General features: G+C 41.2%; 1 protein-coding gene across 3 annotated transcripts; it reads right to left on the reverse strand.

Moving 5' to 3' along the window:
* Window positions 1-1,034: 1,034 nt before the first annotated feature.
* Window positions 1,035-24,388, reverse strand: LOC117538955 (zinc finger protein AEBP2-like). 3 transcript variants are annotated; one of them, XM_034204965.1, is made up of 9 exons: window positions 23,741-24,388; window positions 22,253-22,454; window positions 21,800-21,907; window positions 20,838-21,013; window positions 18,853-19,003; window positions 12,383-12,450; window positions 5,337-5,450; window positions 3,813-3,842; window positions 1,035-2,266 (listed from the first exon to the last, which is right to left on the reverse strand). In XM_034204965.1, exons 1-9 carry the CDS (start codon window positions 24,316-24,318, stop codon window positions 2,260-2,262), a joined length of 1,434 nt encoding a protein of 477 aa, XP_034060856.1. In that variant the 5' UTR covers window positions 24,319-24,388; the 3' UTR covers window positions 1,035-2,259. The 3 variants fall into 3 exon arrangements, with proteins under 3 accessions (XP_034060856.1, XP_034060855.1, XP_034060857.1); XM_034204964.1 differs by having other exon boundaries at window positions 22,253-22,463; XM_034204966.1 differs by having other exon boundaries at window positions 18,853-18,977; window positions 20,827-21,013; window positions 22,253-22,463.
* Between the last annotated feature and the right edge of the window lie 340 nt (window positions 24,389-24,728).

The following is a 24,728-nucleotide window of genomic DNA, read 5'->3' on the forward strand; positions in this document are numbered from 1 at the left end:
GTAACCTTGACTCAAACTTTGTCAGAGCCACAGGGTCTGCAGGGTTATTTAATCACTGATACAAGAAACTGAAGGTCTATTCAACTGTCTTACAATAGAAGTCACAAGCAACTGATATATTGTACAAAATGTGCACACTCTAATCTCACAGTGCACACTTATCATGAGAGCTTCCTGCTCAGCGACAGCTTTAAATCTGTGATAATAATAAGATAAGTGATTGTTGATCGCAGTTTCAGGATTTTATAATAGAATAAACAGGACTTTCTAAAACCTATACAGTTTGTCAATTGTAATGTGTTTGCAACGGGAAACTAATAAACCTATGTCTGACACATTATTTTGCCTATGGTTTGAGTATTAACGTTTTTTGAGGGACAAATAAGAGCATCAAAAATACACTTTAACATATGAAAGTTGGACCAGATGCACTTGTTTACATTTGAACATATTGGCAATTTACTGAAATGCAAGTCAGGTGTTATTGTAATGAGCCCAAAATGTGTGTGGCTGCATATCTTGGACTCATCTCTTTTCAATTGACCCAAAACAGTTGTGCGAGCTGCCTCGGACCAGTGCAGATATGAGAAGGACATAAAACAAAGCACACAAAACAACAGGGTGCCAACAGTTTTTAGTGCTTGCCGTCACAAAATAATGGAATAGAACTTGTAGGCCTCATTTTATCACAAGCTGGAGTCCCAGCTCCCCATGAATTTGGCATGTGTGAGTGCATGAGATATTAAAGAACAGGACAGCCATGTTGTAGAGGACCTCTCACTGAACTCACTTTTCTCTGCAGGCATGTTCAGTAACAGCTGAGGCCAGTAAAGGGTCCTGCCCCGCCGGCCTGTCATTAGCTCCTCCACAGCATGCTCCCAAAGCTGCTCCGCTAATGGACGCCAAATAACTCAGCCAATCCGCTTAATGCACACATACGGAACTCATATTCATAACACAATGGATGCATTACCCCTTCCTGCCATTTAAACACCTTGCACCCTCATGTGTAGAAACAATGTGCTTCAACATAATTTGCCCTCATTTTATTACAAACAGAGAATATCCATTCCAAACAGGGACAACATATATAAAAAAAACACATTTATTTCAACAATAACCTTTAAGTGCTTAAATATGATATGAATTATGTACATGTTATCTTGGGAAGCAGAGGTGATTTATACGGAGCCCCTTAGGACATGGAGAAGACATTTTTTTTGTATTGACAGATTATTGAATTCGCGGATCAATAACTCATGAACATAACGTTGTAAACATACAAACAACATGACTTTACAATCATAGCAAGGTAGATAACGAGCTACAGAGTCGTTTTTATCAGAACAGTTCGATACGCGCCGTCATCCGAGCTAAACTTCAATAATTGGTCACAATCTGCAGCTGGAGGATTGCTTAGAAACTTCAACGGGGTTTTGCGAGATCTCGCAACACTTTTGCGAGATCTCGCAAAAGTGTTGCGATATGTCAAAAAAAAAGAAATTTAAAAATATTATTTGTTTCTTCTCCATGTCCCTTAGGGGGCTCCGTAGATTTACCCTTTGAATGCCGAGTCATTTATATGCTCTCTGCAGACTGGGTGAGATTAAGAGTCATGTCTGACATGACTAACACAACATCACTCTTTGTTGTCATACACACAGGTAAAAGTACTGCATTCAGTAAGAATAAATAGGATAATCAGTTAAGACTTCTGTCATATACAATGTTATTTAAAGTATAAAGTGCTATAATACAGCTACAAGTGACAGTTAGCATATATTATCACAGTAAATATGGTTTCAGCAAAACCTTCACAAAAATCCACAGAACACCAGCATTTTCATGATATAAAAATAAATTATAAATCTGCATAAATATTTGACACAAAAACAGTTATAAAATATGCTGTCTTTTCTCACAAAGTTACACACAACAGTTTGTACAGTTTTGGGTATTAAGAACATTTTCAGTTTGGTGTTTGTTAAAAAAAAAAAAAACATCATTTTACATTTTTTATGAAAAAGAGTAAAAAACAAAACTGTAAAAGTCCCGTTTTCCACCACGCTTGAACAACAGTTCAGATATACTAAAGTGAAGAGAGAAAAAAAAAATGCAGCACGGCCAAGTTTCATTTCCTTTTATCGCCACTTCAATCCCCCCGTTGAGTAGACACAGATGAAGAGCGTCCCATCCCATATAGACAAACCTCCTATGAACAAGCGTTTCCCCTTAAGTATGGAGTCCACAGATGACTCTCTAAAGGCTGAGCACAGAGAGGAGAGAAGGGCACAGAGAGGAGAGAAGGGCACAGAGAGGGAGAGAAGGAGTTGTTCTCAGTGTGTCATGAGAGAGATTACAGCATGAAAAACAAGCTTTATCCTGGATGTTCAGACAGACTTCCTTCACAGACACATTACAGTGTGTACCGAGCTTTTGCTGGACATAACTACTGAGGTCAATTATTGGAACAGTGAACAACGGCCAAATATGACCTGATATTGGAATGAGACGAAGGAATGCTAAGGGTCGTGGCTCCCAATTAACTGGCTTCACGGTTCACAGGAACTGTGAAACTGAGGGCGATAAGTAATCAACTACGATGATGTTTCACAACAGGAGGGCCGGAGCCCCGAGGAAAACTGTGAAGGCACGGACATTACCATGCCATCGAGGCAAAAGCCTTGTTTGAGCTCCATTATGGCACAAAGGTTATGGACATTTTAAGTGTTTTTAATACTACCGTATAGACAAATAGCAGTTGAGATACAAAGCAGGAATAAGGCAGTGGCTCTGTGTTGTCTGCATACACAGAACAACGTTACTGTGAACTTCAAAAGCTGTGTGCAGGTGGTGATAAAAGGCACTGATGATGTGACATTGATGTGACATTAATGTGCCGCACGGCTTTATCTTTTATTCATCAGCCTATCCGTTCTGTATCTGAGAATAAACGCAGTATTTGCAAAGCCACAAACTTTGCAAATACTGCCGTTATTTAAAACACATTGAACTAAAAGAATATGCAACTCATAATGGAATTTACCAAAGGCAAAATCGCTTGATTTACTCTAATACGCGCATTATACGTTTTTCAGTTTGGAACTGCAATGCAAAACAATCACAATATTTGCATTACACTTATTATACTCAGCAATACAATAAAGTATGTCTGCACAAAGCATTAAGTTTGGCTCTGTTACTTTTGTCGCGTATCCACTTTAAACTCAGTATTTGTTGTTATTGTGTTTCCTTCAATAATAACATGAAGAAACTTTGTGCACTTCATGTTATTGATTACCAAGATGTAATAATGGTGTGTTTGAGTCACACACTCCATTGTGTATTTTGTGTGTAGATATATCCAGGGTTCATACACTTTTTCACCAATGATTTTCAATTACTTCTCCATGACCTTTACCACATTTTCCATGACCAAAAAAAAATGACTCTCAGCGGTACCACTGAACATTGTTTATTAGAACATGGAACAGGAAAATAAGGTCTGCATATGAAACATGTTGTAAAACAAATAACTTACAGTATTTATTATCATTATAGTATTACTATTTTGGCGATTAGATAAAATATAAATTATATTTGATGCAACTTTAGTTACATGTTCATGACTCTTCCAAAACTTTGGGAAAAATATTGTTTTCCATAACTTTTCCAGGGCCTAGAATTTGCATTTCCATGACTTTTCCAGGTTTTTAATGACTGTATGAACCCTGTATATCGCATCTAAATAAGTCCCTCCCTAGGTATATTTTAATATATTTGTTATCACATGTTCAACTGTTGAAGCTTACCTGTGTTTCAGTCGCTTTTGAGGAAGTCCTCTGAAAAGACAGAAGAAAGTATGTGAGGCCACTTTGCAAAAATATCTGACTTTGTACGATGTGATCATGTGTTTGAGCTGATTTCAGTCCAGTAGGACTTGTGATAAAGTGCAGTAACCTCTACATGGAAACATTGTTGAAATAACATAATCCTGGACTGCCACTACGTCAGTGTCTTCCTGCCATCCCATTCACGTGCAGAGGGGTTCAAATCCCCTGCTACGCTTACTGCCACAGGCACCAACCACCTCATTTGTTTAGGGATTTCATGCATTAGGACAACCTTGACATAAACTGGCTGAGTGCTGACGGTTATATTCAACTGTGAAACCAGAGTCCAGCAGCAGCCCCTGCAGTTACTGAGCCTTCAGGTCTAATTAAAATCAGCCAGCCTGTGTGCTGATCAGTGCACTCATGAGCCATATATCTCCGGTAAGATGACCACTCTGTTATTTTAGGCACATTGTTCCTCTTTCAGGATTCATTTTCAGCTTTTTATGGCGTGTCATAAAGCTAACTTGTTTTGTTCATCTCAGTGATGAATGATCCGAGTCTGCACAAGATTCAAATAACATCACAGTTAATGTTTAGTGGAACGTGATGCAATTGAAGACAGAGATAAATATAAGTTATGAAGTTACAGTTGCATGCAAGCAAGAAGTGATTTTTCCTCCTTTAAAATCTTCCCTTCCCCAAATAAATCCTTTGTTTTCATAATATAGCATTTAGAGCTTTTTTACACCAGTAAAATAAGCATTACATTGAGCAATGAACCTAGATCAGTTTTACAGTTTGAAATGTTTCCCTTCACACAAACCAAGTTTTTTTTAATGCATTTTTCTTTTCTGTCCTCATTTTTTAAATCAGGAGTTGGTGCCATCTGGTGGAACAAAGTCTTAGGATGACACACACACACACACACACACACACACACACACACACACACACACACACACACACACACACACACACACACACACACACACACACACACACACACACACACACACACACACACACACACACACACACACACACACACACCACACACACACACACACACACACACACACACACACACACACACACACACACACACACACACACACACACACACACACACACACACACACACACACACACACACACACACACACACACACACACACACACACACACACACACACACACACACACACACACACACACACACACACACACACACACACACACACACACACACACACACACACACACACACACACACACACACAGGTGTGGAGGGCAGAGGGTGAGCATTCAAAAACACTTTGTTGTGGTCCTTAAATGCTTCACACAATGAATCCTACTGAGCATTACATACTATTTACACCTGGGCAACATGCGTTTAGATCTACAGCAGTGTGTGTATGTGTATAAAAAGGCCACTGGTGGCATCACTCACTCACACACATATATACACACACACACACACACACACACACACACACTCACCTATAGATGTTTTGGTCTAGCAGCATGGCAGCATCCTGCGGTAACTGGGATAAGTGCACCACTTTAGTCTTCAGCTGCGACCGCTCCGTTTCATTCACCCACACATCAGGTAATCTGTAACACACACACACACACACACACACACACACACGCACAGAAAGGACATTTGGTCAGGGTTTGAGCTCTAACAAGAAAGAGGGAGAGAAAAGGGGGTTAGGATGGGAGTAAGGTTGAATGGAGCGGGTTGGGAGGGATGGACAAAGAGCCTCATTGAGTCCAGCGCACATGTTAACACCTTCCTCTGAACACTGAGTACATTTCCATAAGTAGCATGGCCTTGACCAAGGCACTGGGACTGACATGCACACACACACACACACAACGCATGCTGTCCTCCCATTCTCTTAGTTATCAAGTAACTTCTAAACTGTATCTTTATATATTTTGTTCACTTGTGTGCAACAAGATATACAAGATGGGGCGTATGTCAATGTTTATTTGCATGCATGCCAGTGTGTGTTTGTGAATTAAAAATTATACAATTTTAAACTAGCTGTATTCTGTGTGGAGGCTGTGGCGCAGTGGACTAGTGCGTTGGTGTTCGGATGAGGGGAGCACAGGTTCAAAGCCCACTGCAGTCAGCATGTCGTGTCCCTGAGACACTTCACCCCAAATTGCTCCTGTGGGGATTGCCCACAGTGTTGAGTATGTAAGTCGCTTTGGATAAAAGCGTCTAACATGTAATGTAAAAAAATACATCCAGAACAGTCTGATGTCACCACCTCTTTAAGCTGTAGGAAGGTGATGTCTTTGAAGACAAAACACACACACAAGCACATGATGTACTGTACCCGCAGCAGAGTGATCCCCCGGTGAAAGAAGGGAGTGTGTGAGCACTGGCGTGGCAATTCGAGGTGCAGCAGAAACAAAGAGCTTAGCGAGTCCACTGCGCCTCCCCTCCCTCACCCACCCCCCCTCTCCGCCCCCAGCATTCCCCCCGTCACCATGTGCGTCATCACAGGAGCCCCCAGAGATGCAGACATACGCGCACACACACTCACACACTAATTCTCTCTCTCTCTCTCTCTCACTCACTCACTGCAGGCAGCAGTTAGGCGGGCAGGCAGCCACCGAGCCAAATCATTCACTCACATGCCGAGTCAGCCCATTCAGTGTGGATGTGTGCAGGTATCACTACACATGCATCACATTCAGCACAAATGGTGCAGGTAAGAGAGGAAGGACAGGAAAGGACAGAGGGAAAGGGAAAAAGGAGTGGCCCATTTTACTGTACAACAACTTGCAAACAGTGTTACCAAATACATTTATGGCATGTTTAAGTAGCTGGAGGGTGGGGTTAGCCACAAAGGACCATTCAATAAATATGATAAAGCGCAAAAAGCTACTGTAGTATTCTAATCTACCAATATACCTCCTGAAATGCTGTTTTAAACAACATCCTTTAGGTAATCGTTTGAAAAGCTTGACTAGATGTTCATCATTATCCCATGTGGGCCTTAATGTCCGTCCCTCTGTGCCCTTTTAAAGAACACATGCACACACAAACATAAATCAGGCATAGTGAGGTTTTTTTAGCAAGAATGTGCACAACTATTGTGTGCATGTAAAGTGACCAGAGCAGTCAAAAGCCCAACTGACTGCTTAGCTCAAGAAAAACTAACAGCTGTAGACTAACATTTGAAAATCAATCAAACTGAGTCAAAGTAAATACACGTATTAGTCTTTGGTTAAAATTGAAATAAAAACAACATTAATTCAAATGTTTTCTAAGCAGGTCATCAGTCTTAAGACTACACATAGAAAGTGAAACAAATAAAATATGTGATGGTAATTGTGCAAAAGTGTGAGGAACAACATGCAAAATGTCTGATCATTGTACAGTGATGGCAGCTTTTACCCTCGAGTACACATTTTGAGTGGGAGCATTGAAAAGGGATTTAAATAGATATTGTGGTGCATGGTCTCTATCCCCTTTAATGGAGGGGAGAGAGAGAGAAGAGGAAGTTAAGAGGCAGGTCCAAGATGAAAAACAGTCCCCTTCAGAGCAGCTTTAAAGTTTGGGTTAGTCTCGAGTTAGTGTCCATGTGCATCACAAACTTGAAATGACAAACGAGGACCCAACGAGTGTTAAATATGCAGAAAACACACGTGTGTTTGTGTGCGTGCACGCTCACATGCTCGTTCCACTCCAGAGTCCACGTAAACATGTCCGAGCGAGTGTGCCATGGTACTGATGAGTTATTATATTCTGATGGGCTGCTATGGGGGGGTCAGCATGTCACGCACATACCCAAGTGTACACACACACCATGTATACATCACTTCAGGGGACATTACATTGACTTACATGCATTTCCTGGAGACTTATCCTAACCTTAACATGCCTAACCCTAACCAAGTCTTCACCCTAAAATGAATGATTCCCCTCATGGGGACCTCCAATTTGTCCCCATAAGGAGCACACACACACACACACACACACACACACACACACACACACACACACACACACACACACACACACACACACACACACACACACACACACACACACACACACACACACACACACACACACACACACACACACACACACACACACACACACACACACACACACACACACACACACACACACACACACACACACACACACACACACATTTTTCAGAAGAGACCGTTTTTTTGGCTTGCCCTTTTATGAGCCAGAAATGTATATTGTGAGTGAGGCCTGTGTGGGGGGGGGGGGATTGATGACTGGCTCCAGGCCTTGAAGCTCACAGTGGTGACAGGAGCACTAAGTTCATCACAAAGCAGCAGAGTGTATATTAAATTGCTAGCATATTAATAAATGGCTTTAAATGGAACAGCAGGAATGACTACAGGAGTTCAATGTCCCTATAAACTGCATCATCCGAAGAGAGCTCAGAAAGATAGTCCAGGGACTTCAAAGGTCTTTGCACCAAAAATAATAACCTCGTTTTGAGGGTGGGGCTGCAAATCTTCAGCACCATCACTCTTTTTGATTGCACTCCAAAATAACTATATATGGATTTATTTCAATAGGACTTGGAAATATGAATATTGTGAATTGCCATTCACCGCCGAGTAACACATCAAAATATACTCACACACAGAATGTTAAACCTCCGACTTATCCAACATTTGGAATTATAAATGGATAAAGAAGCTTGCCAATACATACTCAGGTAGTTTTGTGCATGAATAGAAGTTAAAAGATTATTTTCTTGCTTGACATCAACTCAGGCCGAACTGAGGTTTAATTGATGTTTCACGAGTAGTAGTGTATTAGTTTTTACAACCAAATTACTAAAGTGTTAAACCTCTTTGGAAGTGTGGGATGGTTCCGGTTAAAAATCTATTTAAATATCTACATTTTCCACAGAGTAATCCTTTAATTTGTTTAGAAAACACACATGCAACTTTTGATATTCTTTTGTAAATTGGTCCATATATCCAATGTGTTGCTATTCATCCGAGTGTGATATTCGTAATGCACTTTTGTAACAGTCTAAAAATGAAAGCAATGAAAATAAAATAAATCACAAACTAGCTAACAAAGGATGAAGAGATAAACCCATGTTGAGCCCGATAAGCACCGTGTAGTTTGTACCAAAGTGATGTACCCAGCATGCACCCAGAGGCTCGAGGCGCTCACTGTCACCGGCTGTGTTTCTACTGTTTGTTATGCTGAAGCATTCAACAGTATGCACGGGAATCCATTCATTCATCCATCAAAGATTAGACAGCAATTATGGCTCTAGGTTTCGCTCGCAGCCCACCCACCCCCTCCTTAGCGAGCCGCTGGTGGTTCATGTTCAGAATGGTTCATGTTAATCAGTTACTCATTAATCCAAATGAAGTTAATGAGTGTCAGTCAGAATGTGAATGGTTTGCTCAGCATTAACACACACGCATTAACACACACACACACAGCACTTGATGACTGAATAAATGACCACCAGGTTAGATACTAGGACATTACATTACACCAAAACTAAACATTAACTTGGCTCAATTGACACTCCGCACCAACCAAAACAGTTTACACTAAATCACTCCTGTGAACAGGGATTGCAAGCCCTTCAATTGTCAATTCCACATGCTGAAGCCATGTGCATCCGGCTTTACAAATAGCAAGGCCAAGCATTTACAAAGTGTACAGGGTGGTGTCTTTTTTCCAGTGTGTTTATCTCTGTATTTTAAATTGAAATTGTAAGCATGTCCGGGTTTCTAACTGGGGAGTATCTTATTCAGACTAGAGGCAGCAGCTCTATCCAGTTTCAGTCAATTGGACGAAGATTACATTCCTGTAACCCCACGAAAGTTACTCAAAATATAGCTGCAGACCACAAAACAAGAACAATGCTGTCTCTTTATTTCCATGACTTCCAAGTAGATCATCAAATGATAAGGATTGCAGTCGAGCTGGTGATGTCCAGCTTTAGCTTTAAGGGTGATATCATGTATCTAGCCCGCAAAAACATATAGGGTTACATTTCATTTGTATTTGTTCCGTTTATGGTATGCACAACTTAATGTATAACAATTGTTTACAAAACACGTCTATAAACACACCATCGACCGAAAAGGAGCAGGGAGAAGAAAATAATCGTATATGACCTGCCCCTTTCTAAAACAAACTAAATAAATAGAGGGTCTGTCCTTCATATTTTCTTATTCACAGCCAAACATAACAGTATCGTAAGATAAGAGAAACACAAAAACGTACTACAAAAATACTTATTTCCCACTTGACTGTTAACGGAAAGAAACAACACAAAAAACAACAATCGCTTTTACAAGACTACGGTTTTAAAAAAGTCAGATTAAAACATTTAAATCTCAGCCTAAGGCTTCAACGGACACATTCATACCTTCAACTTTCAACATACTGGTCAACTTTGTCTCTGTAGGGAGATAATGCTGCCGCCCCTCTCAGAATAACATATCATGATGTAGTTCCTTAACAAACTCACTATTAATTGGATATGCTTTTTAAACAGACCACTTGCCTGCCGCGAGGGAGAAGTATGACGTAGCATCACAGATTAATCCTGCATGGACCAAGCCAAGAAGTATCACTCTCTTGTTTTCCATTTTTGTTTAATTATCTCCCCATAATTCACTCTCTGTTTTCATTCTGCCTCTTCCGCACATTTCTCTCCCCCACAACCATTTTCTTCCCACTCCCATTTCTCACCTTCCTCCATTCACTGTCTCCCCCATCCTTTCCCTCATTTATTCTGCCTAAATCTGTCTTTTAAACTCAGTATCAATCTCCATCAACGTCTCTGTTGGGAATTAATCTGCCAAGTCTTTCCTGATCACCAAAGTTCATCTTTCTCTACTTCCCCCTTCCCTTTCATTATTTCTCCATGCACAAGATTAAACTCCCACACACAGGGCGAGGAGGAGATAGCAGAGGTGGATCAGAGAGGGGAAAAGGAAAGAAGAGGAGGAAGGATGGGTTGATAAAGCACCAGAAGGATTTAGCTACAGTATGTTCATGGATGGCCGTCAGCTGCAATCTTCTACACCATTCATCATCTGGGTCTCCTTACAGTGCCACTAGGCCAAATGTATTTTTCTCTTTGTTTTTAAACCTCTTCTTTGTCTTTTTGACCTCGTTCTCTTTTCTTCCTCCCCCTCCTCCTCCTCCTCCTCCTCTCTCTTTGTTCACCTCTTTCCACTGACTTTTTCTCATCTCCCAACCTCCTTTTCCCCTTTCCTTTCATTCTTCCTCTCTGATCATACTCCGGCTGTGCAGTCAAACTCTTTAATGGGAGTGTTGGAGGTTTGGTGGGAGCTTCCTCTAACAAGAGCTCAGCTGAATAACAGACAGTGTTCTGTGAAGCTCTCTTTCCTATGGGACAGACCAATTGTATCAGCACAGTGCCGAAGCTGCATGCCCTTCTGCAAAATGGTCTCAATGATTTGGGACTGAAAGTGCGGCCAATGTCCACCTCAAGTTGGCAGAGCCTGGGGAGAGGTCCAGGCGTTACAGCCAAATACTGGGATGGGCATTAATTACTAAAACTGGGATTTAAAGAAAAATATGGATTGGAGAGTCTATAAAAACAACAAATTCAGCCTCCAAGTAATTTTGGTTGCAGCACCACCGTTTATAAAGACATTTCAGTGGATCATGCGAGTAAGACGAAGCAAAGCAGATGGTGAAGAACCAGTGCCACACCAGAGAAGGACAGAGACCGACTTTAATGGTACAGTCTTCTGAAAATATGAACATGGATATCATAACACAGAGAGAAGATGTTGGCGGATCATCATCAGTATTGCCCTCAGCTCCCTCTGAGGTAAGCCCTCGGGCCTCAAGCTGGGGTGTGATGTGGACTATAACAGGACCTAGAATCCTCTCACACAGCACAACACATATTGGATCAGCCAACAGAGGAAGGGTGAGAGGATTTATAGCAAGCCCTGATGTGGAGGAAAGGCCACCATGTTGTTTGCACAACGGGATGGAAAGGAGAGTTGTAAATCAGACAGAGATACATGTACATTGTTGATGTTCACGTGCACACGCAGGGACCGTGCTGCTCAAAAAGGAAATGATTGTGTGACAGGCACAGGCTTTACATGGTAAGCATGTGCAGGAGATTTCTAAATGTGATGGTGAGTTGCCTGCTTGTAGATCCGTGACATTTTAAAGGTTATCTACAAATCTCTCAAACTGTTTATAGCTGTCCTGCATACAAACCCATGACCTCTATATACTAAGCAGTACTTCAAATGTACCTTAAGCAGTTCCCCTACATGGATGAAGCTACGATGAATAACTTATTCTCAATGCAACCCACAGCAACAGGGATATTCAATACACTCCAAATTCTTGTCTTTTGGCACCTCAAAGTAATAATGATAAACTAATTAAAAACATCAGCATTTGATTGTGAACACTAACCTGAAAAACTTTTTTTGAAATGCTAGCTGAGGTCAATTCTATGGATATCTATGGTTAATGCAGGGGACGTTTTACTTACATGTCCTCAGGTGTCCAATGCAGGAGGACCTTCACCTTGCCAGATCCCTCTTTCCTTCTGGCTAGTACCTGCACAGAGAACACAAAAAAACAAGCACAAGATGAGTCATAAAAAAACACAATAAGTGCTTAGATAGGTAGTAAGTTACTCAGTTAGTTTGCCAAGTTAGGCAAGGCAAGTTTATTTATATAGCACCTTTCAACACAGGGCAATTCAAAGTAACCAGTAAGAGCTTCACCAATTGAGCCCCACCACAAATAGACAGAGGTATATAATGAACCTACATATTATGGTTAATTTTTAGACGGTTAACAGTGGTTTTACAAGCGTCACATGTGTGAAAGTGTTGCGTTTGGCTCCTATTGCAGCACTCTCTCTTGTCTGTAGAGAACAGGCTTCAAAGACATGCCCCTGTCCTGGCCCCATCTCTCCGATGTATAATGAGGCTCCATGCTTCAACATTTCACCAAGTGATACACTGGCTGATCATTACCCTAATAAGATGCAAGAGCTCATTGAGATTTCTATTTTCAATGGAATCTATCCCAAATTCCTCTGCAACATGCTGTGAGAGCAAGGAATTCAAAACTTAGATATCTCCCCGGTATCTGGACTTAACTGAGAATGGCTTATCAGAGCTGACATTCTCTAGTGCCAAATAGATAGACATGGGCTACACAAAAAGCAGTTATCACCATAAACAAGTCACTGTTGTTGTGGATTGTGTCAGCACCAGCGTTTCAACACTTTAGACAGCAGTGCAACACTTCTTTCTAATGTTTTCTGCAGGAACACGGCAAGATGTGCTTCTTTTATCTGTGTTTTGTCACCTGGTTGAACTTCTAAATATTTAATCTGGAGGAAAAAAACGCACACTTTAGAGCCTTTCCCTGCTATGAAAATACAGTTGAAAATATACTATGTTTCCTGAATAGTTGGACCCTCTCATAACACGCATAACATTTCATCTATCATGCTGTGTTGGTTTATAGTAAAACTGGTCTGGTATTCACACAAATATTGTCAGTAGTGGAAAGTAGAGCTAGAAAAATAACCAGGAGTGTCAAAAATAGCCAGAGATATAACCTCTTGCGTCAATTGGCTTTTTTTTTGTCTTAGGAATGTCTATTTTAGGAAAAGGGAATGAGCTCACATGTGAAGAACTCCGTTTACGCACATGAATATCTGAAATTATTTCTGTGACTCGAGGGACGGGCTGAGGCTTTGATGGAACCTGGTTTGAGGACAGGAGGGACGAGGCTCCACTGAGACAAGAGACACAGGCAGAGACCTAGAATCACTCTCCTCCTTATCGCAAAGTTTCTCTTGCCCTCTGATTTAAGAGCAAAAATGTGTATTCATTTGAGGATTTTGGATCCTTAATTCATTTGATGTATCCTTATGGTCAGACCATTTTGGCCTTTGTTATTTTAAGGTCCAAGTTATTGTCTTCTGCCTAGCACAAACATATTATTTGTCCCTTCCAGGAACTGTTTCTATAGGAAACTACCCTCTGGCCATGTTGCTGTGTGTAGCCTACTGGAGGCGCAAGAATAAATGTGCAAATCTACCAGATATAAAGCAATCTGGTATAAACAAGTTTAGCTACATTTTGATGGACTTTTTGGAAGAAATATTAAAAGGGGACCTATCATGCAAAATGCACTTTTTGATGTCGGGGAACTCACGCAGTGTCAGAAAATAAAACCCTTTCTCTTTTCCTACAACGAGCAGGATACAGATTTGCTGCCGATATTACGTAATTTCGGATGGTGGACGACCCACAGAAATTTGCTTTCAGAACAATGCCTGACGTGTTTATGGACGTAATCTCGTCTTTGTTTACATTAGCAAGCCTCGCTAACACTCAGAGCTAACCTGTACTGGAGAGCACATGTGTTTAAAAAGCAGGACATTTAAAAAAAGGAACTCACTTTGTGATAAAGCCGCAAGAGAAAAAGCATTTGAGCTCCATACTGTTTCAGAAATAATCCTTGATGTGGTTTAGAACAGGATGGCGTTTTATCACAGCAGAATGTAACTTTATCTCCGGTAGAATTCTGATCAGGCATTAGCTCCGCCTCCTCTTTTTTATTTCAAGCTAAGGACACAAAATCCGCGTTTCTCTAACAGGGCTGGAATAGAGGGATATGAGGGATGTCTAAAATGCATGATCTGTTTGTATTTTGAGCAAAACACATCATAGACATGTTTTCATATATTTGTATATGTCTGACACCCAAAATATACGCCTTAAAATAGCATGATAGGTGCACTTTAAGGCTGTTAGCAGATATGAATTGTGTTGTTGGATTTGTGCATCAATATTTGTCTGTGAGAAGTTTTTTTAGATAGCAGCCAAGTTGGCTCATCAACACTGTTGTTGCCTCTTGTCTGTTACGCAGTATTCAAGCGTAAACATCTTCAGAGTGGAAAAGGGAACAAGTAGGCATCACAGCAGCAGTGCCAACAGAATCAGTGATTAAACAAAACAATGACTTGAGCAGCTCACACTTTAACAAAAGTACTGTTGACGTGTAATCTAAACCCTGCCCTACAACCTATACAAATAAAATGTGTTCAATAAGGTCTGACTTTGTAGGCAAAATGTGAGTTCTCCATCTATTTCCCTGTAAGTGTCAATGAAGTCGACATTCACATCCTGTTGGACAGGTGCAATGGGTAGTTTGATGTCATTGGTTGGATGCAAAGTCAAAGTCCTCTATCTCTTCCTCGATCAGTGAGTTCACATACTACTATGCAACCAGGTCACAGTCAGTTTTCTGCACTAACCAGATTTCTTAAACATCAATTTAAAGTCTTCCTTTGATCAGTTAGGGCGATTAAGAAAACCTGAATGTGTTCCCCATGAGCTACAATTTCTCTGCCATGTATACAGGAAATCTGGTTTCTGATTAGCTTTCCCAATGTTTTAATTCCAAAAAGTCAATTTAACTTCAAATTGTATAGTTCATATGCAGTATAACTATGTTCAGTGCATTCATATTAAGAATCATTTTCCATTCACTTACATACATCGTGCAAATCGCTAGGTTTGCAGCACTTCCCCAAGACTCAGCTGTGATTCATAAGATCTGCAGTTATGTGATCATCCTGCAGCAGAGCTTGAGTGATAGCTGTGGCTTTGAGTTAGACAATTTCCCTTTAAGTTTGGCTTTCGTTAAGAGGTCTGTTTTTGGTTGTGAATTATATTTCAGTTGTTAATAAATGTCCTAACCTTTGCTTATACTTCAGACTTCCTTGATCATTTTTATTGTATTGTTCCTCCCCACATCCACTGGAGTTTCAGGGAACGTAACGCACTTTGTTCATTTATTTGTTTTCATTAATAAAAAAAACATATCTGTCACTTTCTACTGTCAGATAAAGCAATACAAATAATATATCTTGACTGCAGTTTGTTAATCTGCCAATTAAAACATTGTTATCCTTTGTTTACAGACATTTCCAAATAAATCTTTAGACGTTGCCAAAACTCCTTCCCAGCATGAGCACAACTCGCCTCGTAAATTAACTTTGTCATTGCATTTTGTTTTCATTTATATGCCTCCATCTTCTAGCTTCCCACCAAGGCTTGGCTGTCTACTGCTGATCCACCATAGAAACACACAAGGGAAGAGAGGCAACTCTGCCTCAACAGCAGGGCCTGTGCTCCTATCGGCCCTACTTAGCTTAACCTGCGCCCTCGGGCTCCTCACAGCACCGGGTTAATAATCACAAACATAGGCTATACTTGAATAAGCCATGACCATGTATGTAAAGGCTGAAGATGAAGAAGTGCTTGTGTTTAAGCAGCATGAAGTGATTTGTGAGCCGAGTGTGATTTGTGAGCCGAGTGTTTTGATGAGGGCAGTTGGTGCTTTAAGGGACCGAACTTAATCCTCTATAGACGCATGAGAGGGAGGAAGGAGAGAGCAGGAGGGAGTGAACAGTGGATATTAACGTGGCCGCTAAACAAGGCAGTGTAGACCAAAGCAGGGGGAGGGAGGGCCTGCTGAAACTGGGTGCCTGTCTAGTGTCAGGGGGTCAAGCTGTGGATGACGCAGATTGGCGCAGTAACAAAAATATCCCATCATAAACATGACTGAGCTGCTCTGGAGTGTCAGCAGGACCACTGGCTAAACTCCACAGAGCCCCCACAGCTACGCTCCCTCTCCCCGGGCCTGGGAGGGTCCGCTGGGGCCCGGGGTCTGACGCAGCGCCGCAGTCCTTCTGCACCACAACCCTCCAGGGATGAGTGAGAGGACAATGTATGCCTAACTGGCCAGATCTCCTTCCGATTCCATGACCCTGAACTCCACTTAACCCCCTTTTCCTCGTCCCTTCTCTCCATGTCTCTGTTTCTAGCCATTTCTTTCTCTCCCTCACCCTGGCTGGCTCTTCCTCCTTCTCAGTCTGTGTCCAAATATGCGGTTTACCTCTCTTAACCTCTTCCCAAGCTTTATCTTCCTCTTTTTTTTTTACTTTTCTTTTAAAATTCTTGGCTGCTGGTGAGCAGTTGAGGTTTAAAGGGAGCAGAGCAGAATCCAGTTGAAAGGGAACAGAAGCTCAACACTGCACATTTCAGAAATGCTTAAATTATTAACAGTGGAATCTTTTAAAAAGGGAAGAGATGCACGAGAGCACACACACACACACACACACACACACACACACACACACACACACACACACACACACACACACACACACACACACACACACACACACCACACACACACCACACACACACACACACACACACACACACACACAACACACACACACACACACACACACACACACACACACACACACACACACACACACACACACACATCACACACACACACACACACACACACACACACACACACACACACACACACACACACACACACACACACACACACACACACACACACACACACACACACACACACACACCACACACACACACACACACACACACAACACACACACACACACACACACACACACACACACACACACACACACACACACACACACACACACACACACACACACACACACACACACACACACACACACACACACACACACACACACACACACACACACACACACACACACACACACACACACACACACACTGTATCTGTTTGAGTGAATATCATCATTATTACTATACTGCACTTCTTGGATCCTTGTTCTACACGTTTGATTTGTTAAACTATACTATGTGTTATTGAATAGATCAGTCATATTGTGATATTTTAATATATATATGTAATAATATGATAAATATATATAATACCTGTAAAAGACCTTGCTATATTGGCAAAGCACATCATTTATGAGTTCAGACATCTGGAAACAAAAATACTAAATTCCTAATTTCCTCTGCAGAAAGCAAGAAACAGATAATAAAGACCACATTATGTACTAGGATAGCCAGTGTACATACAATCACTGCAAATGACTAAAGAGTACGTTTCTATGAGAGTATACATACAGAAAATAATACAAATGTGCTGAGAAACCGAGGATGATGACCCTTTCATTGTTTAGCCTCGTGCTATGTGGGGTCTTGTACAGGACACACAGCGCTCTCTAGTGGAAGGGCACAAGAAAAGCAGTCTTTCAAAAAAAAAGGATTTTCCATACTGCTGTTACTTTAACCTTACTTTACATACATGTTATTACTCAAACAATTATTATCATTATCTACTTCTCAGTGATTGAATGCTTCACTTGAAATGATATTTAGATACAAACACATTTTTGTAGCTAATTAATAATGTGTCGCGCACTGGGCTCAGAATGGAGAGAGAACCTACACGAAAACAAAGCAATTGTGTTTCCTGTGAAGCGTGATTCACAGAAAAACAACATTAAGCCTTTGGGCGATTCACAAGGTTCATTTCAAGTGCACGGAAGAGATTTTCAGATTGTGAGTCTCTCCCGCCCCCTGCGGTCTAAAAAGAAAATGACATTAAATAAAATACTTTTTGAAAAAACACAAAGGGTGTACTTATGTGAAAACAACCATGCAAAGTAAATAACCAGGTAGAAAATGTAAAGTGTATGTACAATTACAAATCAACTGTTAAGATCTTTTCACTATATCTGTGAAGCGTCTTTGAGCACCTGTAAAAGCGCTAACAAAATTAATCTATTATTATTATTAAGACCTTGGTGATTTGAGGCATACAAATCTCAGTGGTTTAAATGCGTGTTATATTAAAGCTAAACAAGACTATCAGCATTCAATTTAATTTTCATTTCTTAGGACTGATTGAACTTCTGTTGTACAGTTGACCTTTTACCTACAAAGGAATGCATCTGATCTTTTCTCCAAAGGATAAGACAATGCCTCCTTTAACCCTTGTCTCTGAATATCCTACTCATTGCGTTTGAACATTAAAAATGCAGACAGAGACAAGCTCTACCAGAAAACACAAAGTGATGAAGCTGCACAGACTCACCGTGCTGTGGAAGACCACACTGTGGCCGTTACCCACACTCTCGATGTGGGTGGCGAGGTTCAGACAGATGGCCCTGTGGCGGATAGCGTCCATGGTTTGGGCATCGAAGAAGTCATGCGGCCTCGCTGGAGAAGGAGAGGTCAGATGAGAGCTGAGTCAGGCAACAAAAACACAAAGGGCGCCAACTGTGGTTCAATATATAAGAATTCCAAGGCTTTTCCAAGTCTTTCTATAACAACCCGTAACTACGTCAAAGTCATCTAATTGCTTTAAAATGCTATTCCATTGTGGTTTTTCATTGTTGCTTTGCACCAACTAAAGTCAAAATGAGGTCTATGCAAAGCACTTTGTAGAAATGTATTCCAAAAGTACAACATTAAAAACAGAAAACTCTTGCCAGTCTCATACATTGGCTTTATTTGGGTAAAACAACTAAACTAGCAGAAATAGGATCATCATTTAGTAAGGCCTTTTGCTACTATTTTTTTCTGAACAGTATATCCTTTTGTGATTCTGTAAAGTGACCCATCAAGAGGAGAGCCGAGCAAAAAGTTAAAAAATGACCCCATCACGATGGAAAACGTCATGAAGTCAGGGAAAGATGTGAAGGAGAATGTGTGAGGACGTAAAAAAGACAACTGTCGTGCAAAGAATATTTGATTGCACTTACAGAAGGCTTATGTAAAGCAACTCTATTTCTCAATGCTGTATGATTAAAGTAATGATTCCCATCTGTAAACAATTAAAGAGCAGATGTCATTTATTGCCGCACTGCTACATTAATGAATTGCAGGATGGCTTTTTCATATTTTCTTTGGTAAAGGATGGTCCAGCGAATCCTCTGCTAAAAGAGATATTATTCAGATAATTCAACCGGCTATTGTTAAGGCTGCCACTTAAACACTTCTGGGTCATTTCCCTCAGTTTGTACCTTCCTAAGCCAAACAAACTGATGACAGCCGGCCGGGTCTCTGCACAGGATCTCACTGACACTCGATTAGAACATGTACGACTAGTGTTTAGGCAAACCCTTGATATAAGGACTGCCTTTAGATGGATACATTTGTATTCCAAACATCAGACTCATTCCTGTTTACCAGCATGTTTCCAGCCAATTCACTGCAGTGTGAACCAACTTCACCAGGTGTATGTGAATGAAATGCTGTTTGGCGTTTCAACCATCAACTCTGAGATGTGAAGAGTGTCCTTGAATGCTACACTAAGGAGTCTAAAAGGGTCCCTGTTCCAGCTGGATTGAAAGACAAGGACATTTACTTGGATGGATGATAACCTCAAGCAGGTTTTGAGTCTCTGATTATGTTCTTAAATGTTCAAGGAGGGTTTCAATCTAAAAGTTATGCCCAGGGAAACAGTTTGCACCAACTATAAAGAAATGTGCTAATATTCTAAAATATGCGGTCTCTTAATTGTCAACATAAGGTTTAGGATTTATGGTAATAGATGTTTTTTGCTTTTCATGAACACAGCAAAATGCTATTCGTCTTAAATTCAAATGTGGATGATTTCATGTCACACGTATTTTAAAATAATCAAGCACTAAGATTACTAGTACAGTAAGTGTAGAAGTATAAACAATGCCTTGGTTTGCATACTGCAGAGAGAGGCCATCTGATGCAAAACATGTTACCAGGGAGTAAGTATAACTCTCTACCTGAGCACAGCGCTTACAAAGAGTGAAACGGTGCAATTATATTTAAAAGTTGTTCTGTGAAATGCGGAGAGTTGCCCTTGGGGGAATCTGTCCAGCTATAAGTGTATGTTCAAGTTTGCTTGCTTGGTGTTCAGCTCTTCTCCAACAAAGAGATGTGGGAGGTTAGAAGCCAATTATGTACAACAAACATGGCAGCGCCTCAAACATGCACTCAGCTTGAAATCCTTTCCCATAAAGAAAAGAGGGAAGTAAGAAACTTTTAAAAAACAGTAAGTGTGTGTGCGTGTTAGGTAGGTACGTACGTAGGGAGCACCTGCGTTTGTTCTTGAGTTTCTTCCTCTTGTTGAGCCCAGCCTTGGACGGGGACTCCTCCTTGAGTTTGGCCTGGCTGGACATCTTGGAGGAGCTCTGCTGGCTGAAGTGGCTCGGGACGTGACGAGCTAGCCCCCCCTGGGAGGCAAAGCTGGCGTTGCAGCCACCGACTACACACTGCAGCAGAGCACAGAGGCAGAGGATGTACATCGGTCACTACACAGGGCAACATGACAACTTTATAAACAAAGGAATAACACCATTTATTTGAGTCAATTGCGTTGCAGAACAAGTACTGGTACTACTGTAGGTACTTTGATGTATTATTGAAAGATGCCATCAATCTGGCACTCAAATTGCTTTTGTGGCGACGTCCTGACGTGAACTACAACCCCAAAGTAGTCCTCAAATGTTCAAATTGTGTGTTTTTCGTTACAGGGAATTTTTAAGGTCGATATTTCAAACCACATTTGAAAGCAGCTTAAATAGACAGCACCTAAATCGGGTATGAGTAAGGGACTGTGCATTGTGCTGGAGCTGTTACTCTCTCATGGCCCCACATGGACTGACAGGTCTGATCGCTGGTTAAATGATTGGCCACCACAATGTATTTGTGATACATCTAACTAAGATAAGAAGTACTTTATTGATCCCAATTTGGGAAATGTTTGTGTTGCAGCAGCTTAAAAATACATGGCATTGTACAATAACAAATAAACAAGAAAGTAAAAAATATACATGTTGAATTTAACAAGGTATATATATATATATATATATATATATACATATACACACACATAAATATATGACAGATAGAATATTAAATATTGAACAGATTATATAAATGTAAAATGTACAATGTAGTTTTATTCCAAGAGATAATAGCTTAGATAGATGTTGATATTAGACAATTTACTCATATAACAACATATTATCATAGCAAGGTTTACTGTTTTTCTTTACCTTGAAAGGCTTATCCCCACTGTGAGTCAACATGTGTCTATGGAGCCAACTCTGACTGGTGGATGGTGTGTTGTACACCTTACAACCCTTCCATAGACACACAAACACCTGGGGGACAACAAATACAAATCAACAGATACAGAGGTAAGATGACAAGACAGCATAAGGAGGTATCTTGCACAGAAAGAGATTGAAATATTTCTTTAATTATGTACATATGAACACTGGGAACAGTTCTTAAAAAAGGGATAATTATTCTACAGAAAGTAGTTCCCATGCCTACAGACATATGAACTCAATGGTTGCATGTAGTGCAATTTTATCAAATCATCAAAGCATTTCAACAGTTAATGTTAGGCTGAAAAAAAGGGACCTAATCTTAGTTTGGCTACTTGTCAGACACAATAAAGGACATCAACACGAAGCTTGTCCAAAAGTTGAAAGTATACTGACCCCTCCTTGCTGCCCGTCAACATGAATGCCCCCGATGTGTTCTGCCAGGTCAGGACTTGAGTTGAAGCACTGAGAACAGAGGTCCCAGCAGCAGGGGTACCCCACTGTCTTCACCCCCGAGGAGCTGGCACTGCTCTGTCCGTTCATCATGGCAGGTGTGGAGCGCCCACTGGACACCGTGCTCTCCATCTCCATCAGAGTGCTGCTGATACTGAAGGAGAGGAGAGAGTGGAGAGAGGAAGGAGAAGGAAGAATAGAGTCCAACTTGTGTTAAAGGTCACTATTATGCAAAATCCACTTTTTCATGTCTAAATGTGTGTCCCCTCTGTGTAAAGAGATTCTGAAAGTTTCAGGAAAAAAGATTTGCTCTCTTTTTGTCCTGATCCATTTATATAAAAACCTGTCTGAAGTGAGCTGATCATATGTTGGCCACTTTATGATGTCATAACGATTTTTTGGCTTGTGTAACCATTAGCCAATAACCAACCAAGGTGACGTGACCACCCCCCCCCCCCCACCTTATCACCTGAATCTCCTCCTAGAGCACCATTGTGTTCTTTGCAACCAAATATCTCTCAGAGGGGCGTGGGGAGTGGCTCCTTATTTTCATCTAAAGTAACAGACAGAGAATCAGCACTTTTTAAGCAGGGCTGAAACAGAGGGGATTATGGGATGCTACAATGATCTGTTTGGTATTTCGAGCCAAACACTTCGGAGACATGTTTTGTGTATATCTGAGACCTGTAATATATTGATGAAAAACAGTATAATTGGGGACATTCAAACATGGTGCTAAGGACATCAAGAACATCTTCATAGCTTAGATCAGGCTTTGCACAGCAGTGGAGAACAGGTGCAAGCCAAAATTAAATAGCCACAATGCGTGAAAGCCATCAGGCTGAATCAGATTTTCCATGCATGCCACCGCTTCATCACTTATGCCAAATCAATTACATCGCTGGATTTCATGCGTTTACCACGAAATTACTCATTTACTGGAGTTGCAACACCACAAAAGGGCTCATAATTTACTCATCACAAATCCAACCAGTAGGCCTTACTGATCCCAGTTTTACTAATGGAATCAGTGGAGTTACTTTTCAATACATCAGTCACTTTTCCTTGGGTGTTTCACCTTAACTATTTTTAAACCAATCCAATATGCAGTTCACACAAGTGCACCAGCATAAACTGAAAATGTAATATTTGAAACGAAAAAGATTATCTTATATGCATATATATATATATATATAGTTGATACCATGCTCAAATAATTATGAAAATGATTGATGGGTGTGATTAAATTGCCGTTTTCGCTCGTATCATTGAGTAGCCAACATTGTGTTCATAGTTTGACCTAACTACAAATTATGTAATTAGACATTTATTTCCTCATTTAAAAACATGGATAAAGGAAAACTATCCATGCTACTCTAACCCAATTACACCAAACACTGGTCAAGAAAACCCGAAGTGTCTCACACCAACCTGTCCTCCGAGTCTATGCGGCTCAGCGGTTCTCCATCCGAGGATGAGATCTCCACACTCGGCCGCCTCTTGTCGTCCAGCTCCCCGCCCCCGCCGCCGGGCTTCTCCCCGTCTTCACACGCTGCTTTGCTCTTTTCGCAGTTTACCTGTCCCGGTTGCTCCTTTGCGTCTTTTATTGCGTTATCGTTGGCAGCAGGTATGTTGTTACCATCCTCCGGGCTTTGCTTTTCCTCTGGCTTTTCCTCTGGTTTTTCCTCTGGCTTTAGCTCCGGTTCTTCTACGGCTGTCTCCCCCTGGTTCACCTCAACACTATAGGCTGTCACCGCCTCGGCCTCGGCCTCCTGTCTCTCTGCAGCGAGCTTCTCTTCGCCTGCCTCCAGTATCTCTGCAGCGGGCTTCTCTTCGCCGGCCTCCGCCTCCACCCCTTCCATTTTCGGTTCTACGCTACTGCGCGGTTCCTCTTTATCCGGCTCGGTAAGGCCATTTTCTGTCTCCTCGCCGTTGCCTTGTGTCTCCCCGGGCGGTGCATCGTTCTCAACACTCAGCTCGGGTGTTTCTTCTGGGGCCGTAGCAGACATTTCGGCGGCGTACGTGCCGTGTGACACTTTCGGTATTAAAATTCACCCGTGGCGCCCAGAAACGCTCCTCTGCAGAAGAAGGGCGGGGTCAAACACGCTGTCTGCTCTCTGATTGGTCAGAGGCGGCACGAGGAGGTGAAGCTGGCGATGGTATTTAAACTTTCCATGTGTTTCCAAAACCACACAGCGGGGTTTTAAATATGGAAGTCCATGTTTAATACAGCAAACGTTTACCAATTAAGGCCAGGAGAGCATTATTTAGAAATAATGCACGTTTTATTTTGTTTTGTATCAAAATCACACACCAAACATCACCTTAGACAAACACATGTTATATGAATAATACCGTTTGTCTCTGCAAACCAAATATTAAACTTTGCCTTTCATTGTTATGCTGCAATTACTGCTTA

The sequence above is a fragment of the Gymnodraco acuticeps genome, unplaced genomic scaffold (genome assembly GCF_902827175.1).
Source record: "Gymnodraco acuticeps unplaced genomic scaffold, fGymAcu1.1, whole genome shotgun sequence".
NCBI lineage: Eukaryota > Metazoa > Chordata > Actinopteri > Perciformes > Bathydraconidae > Gymnodraco > Gymnodraco acuticeps.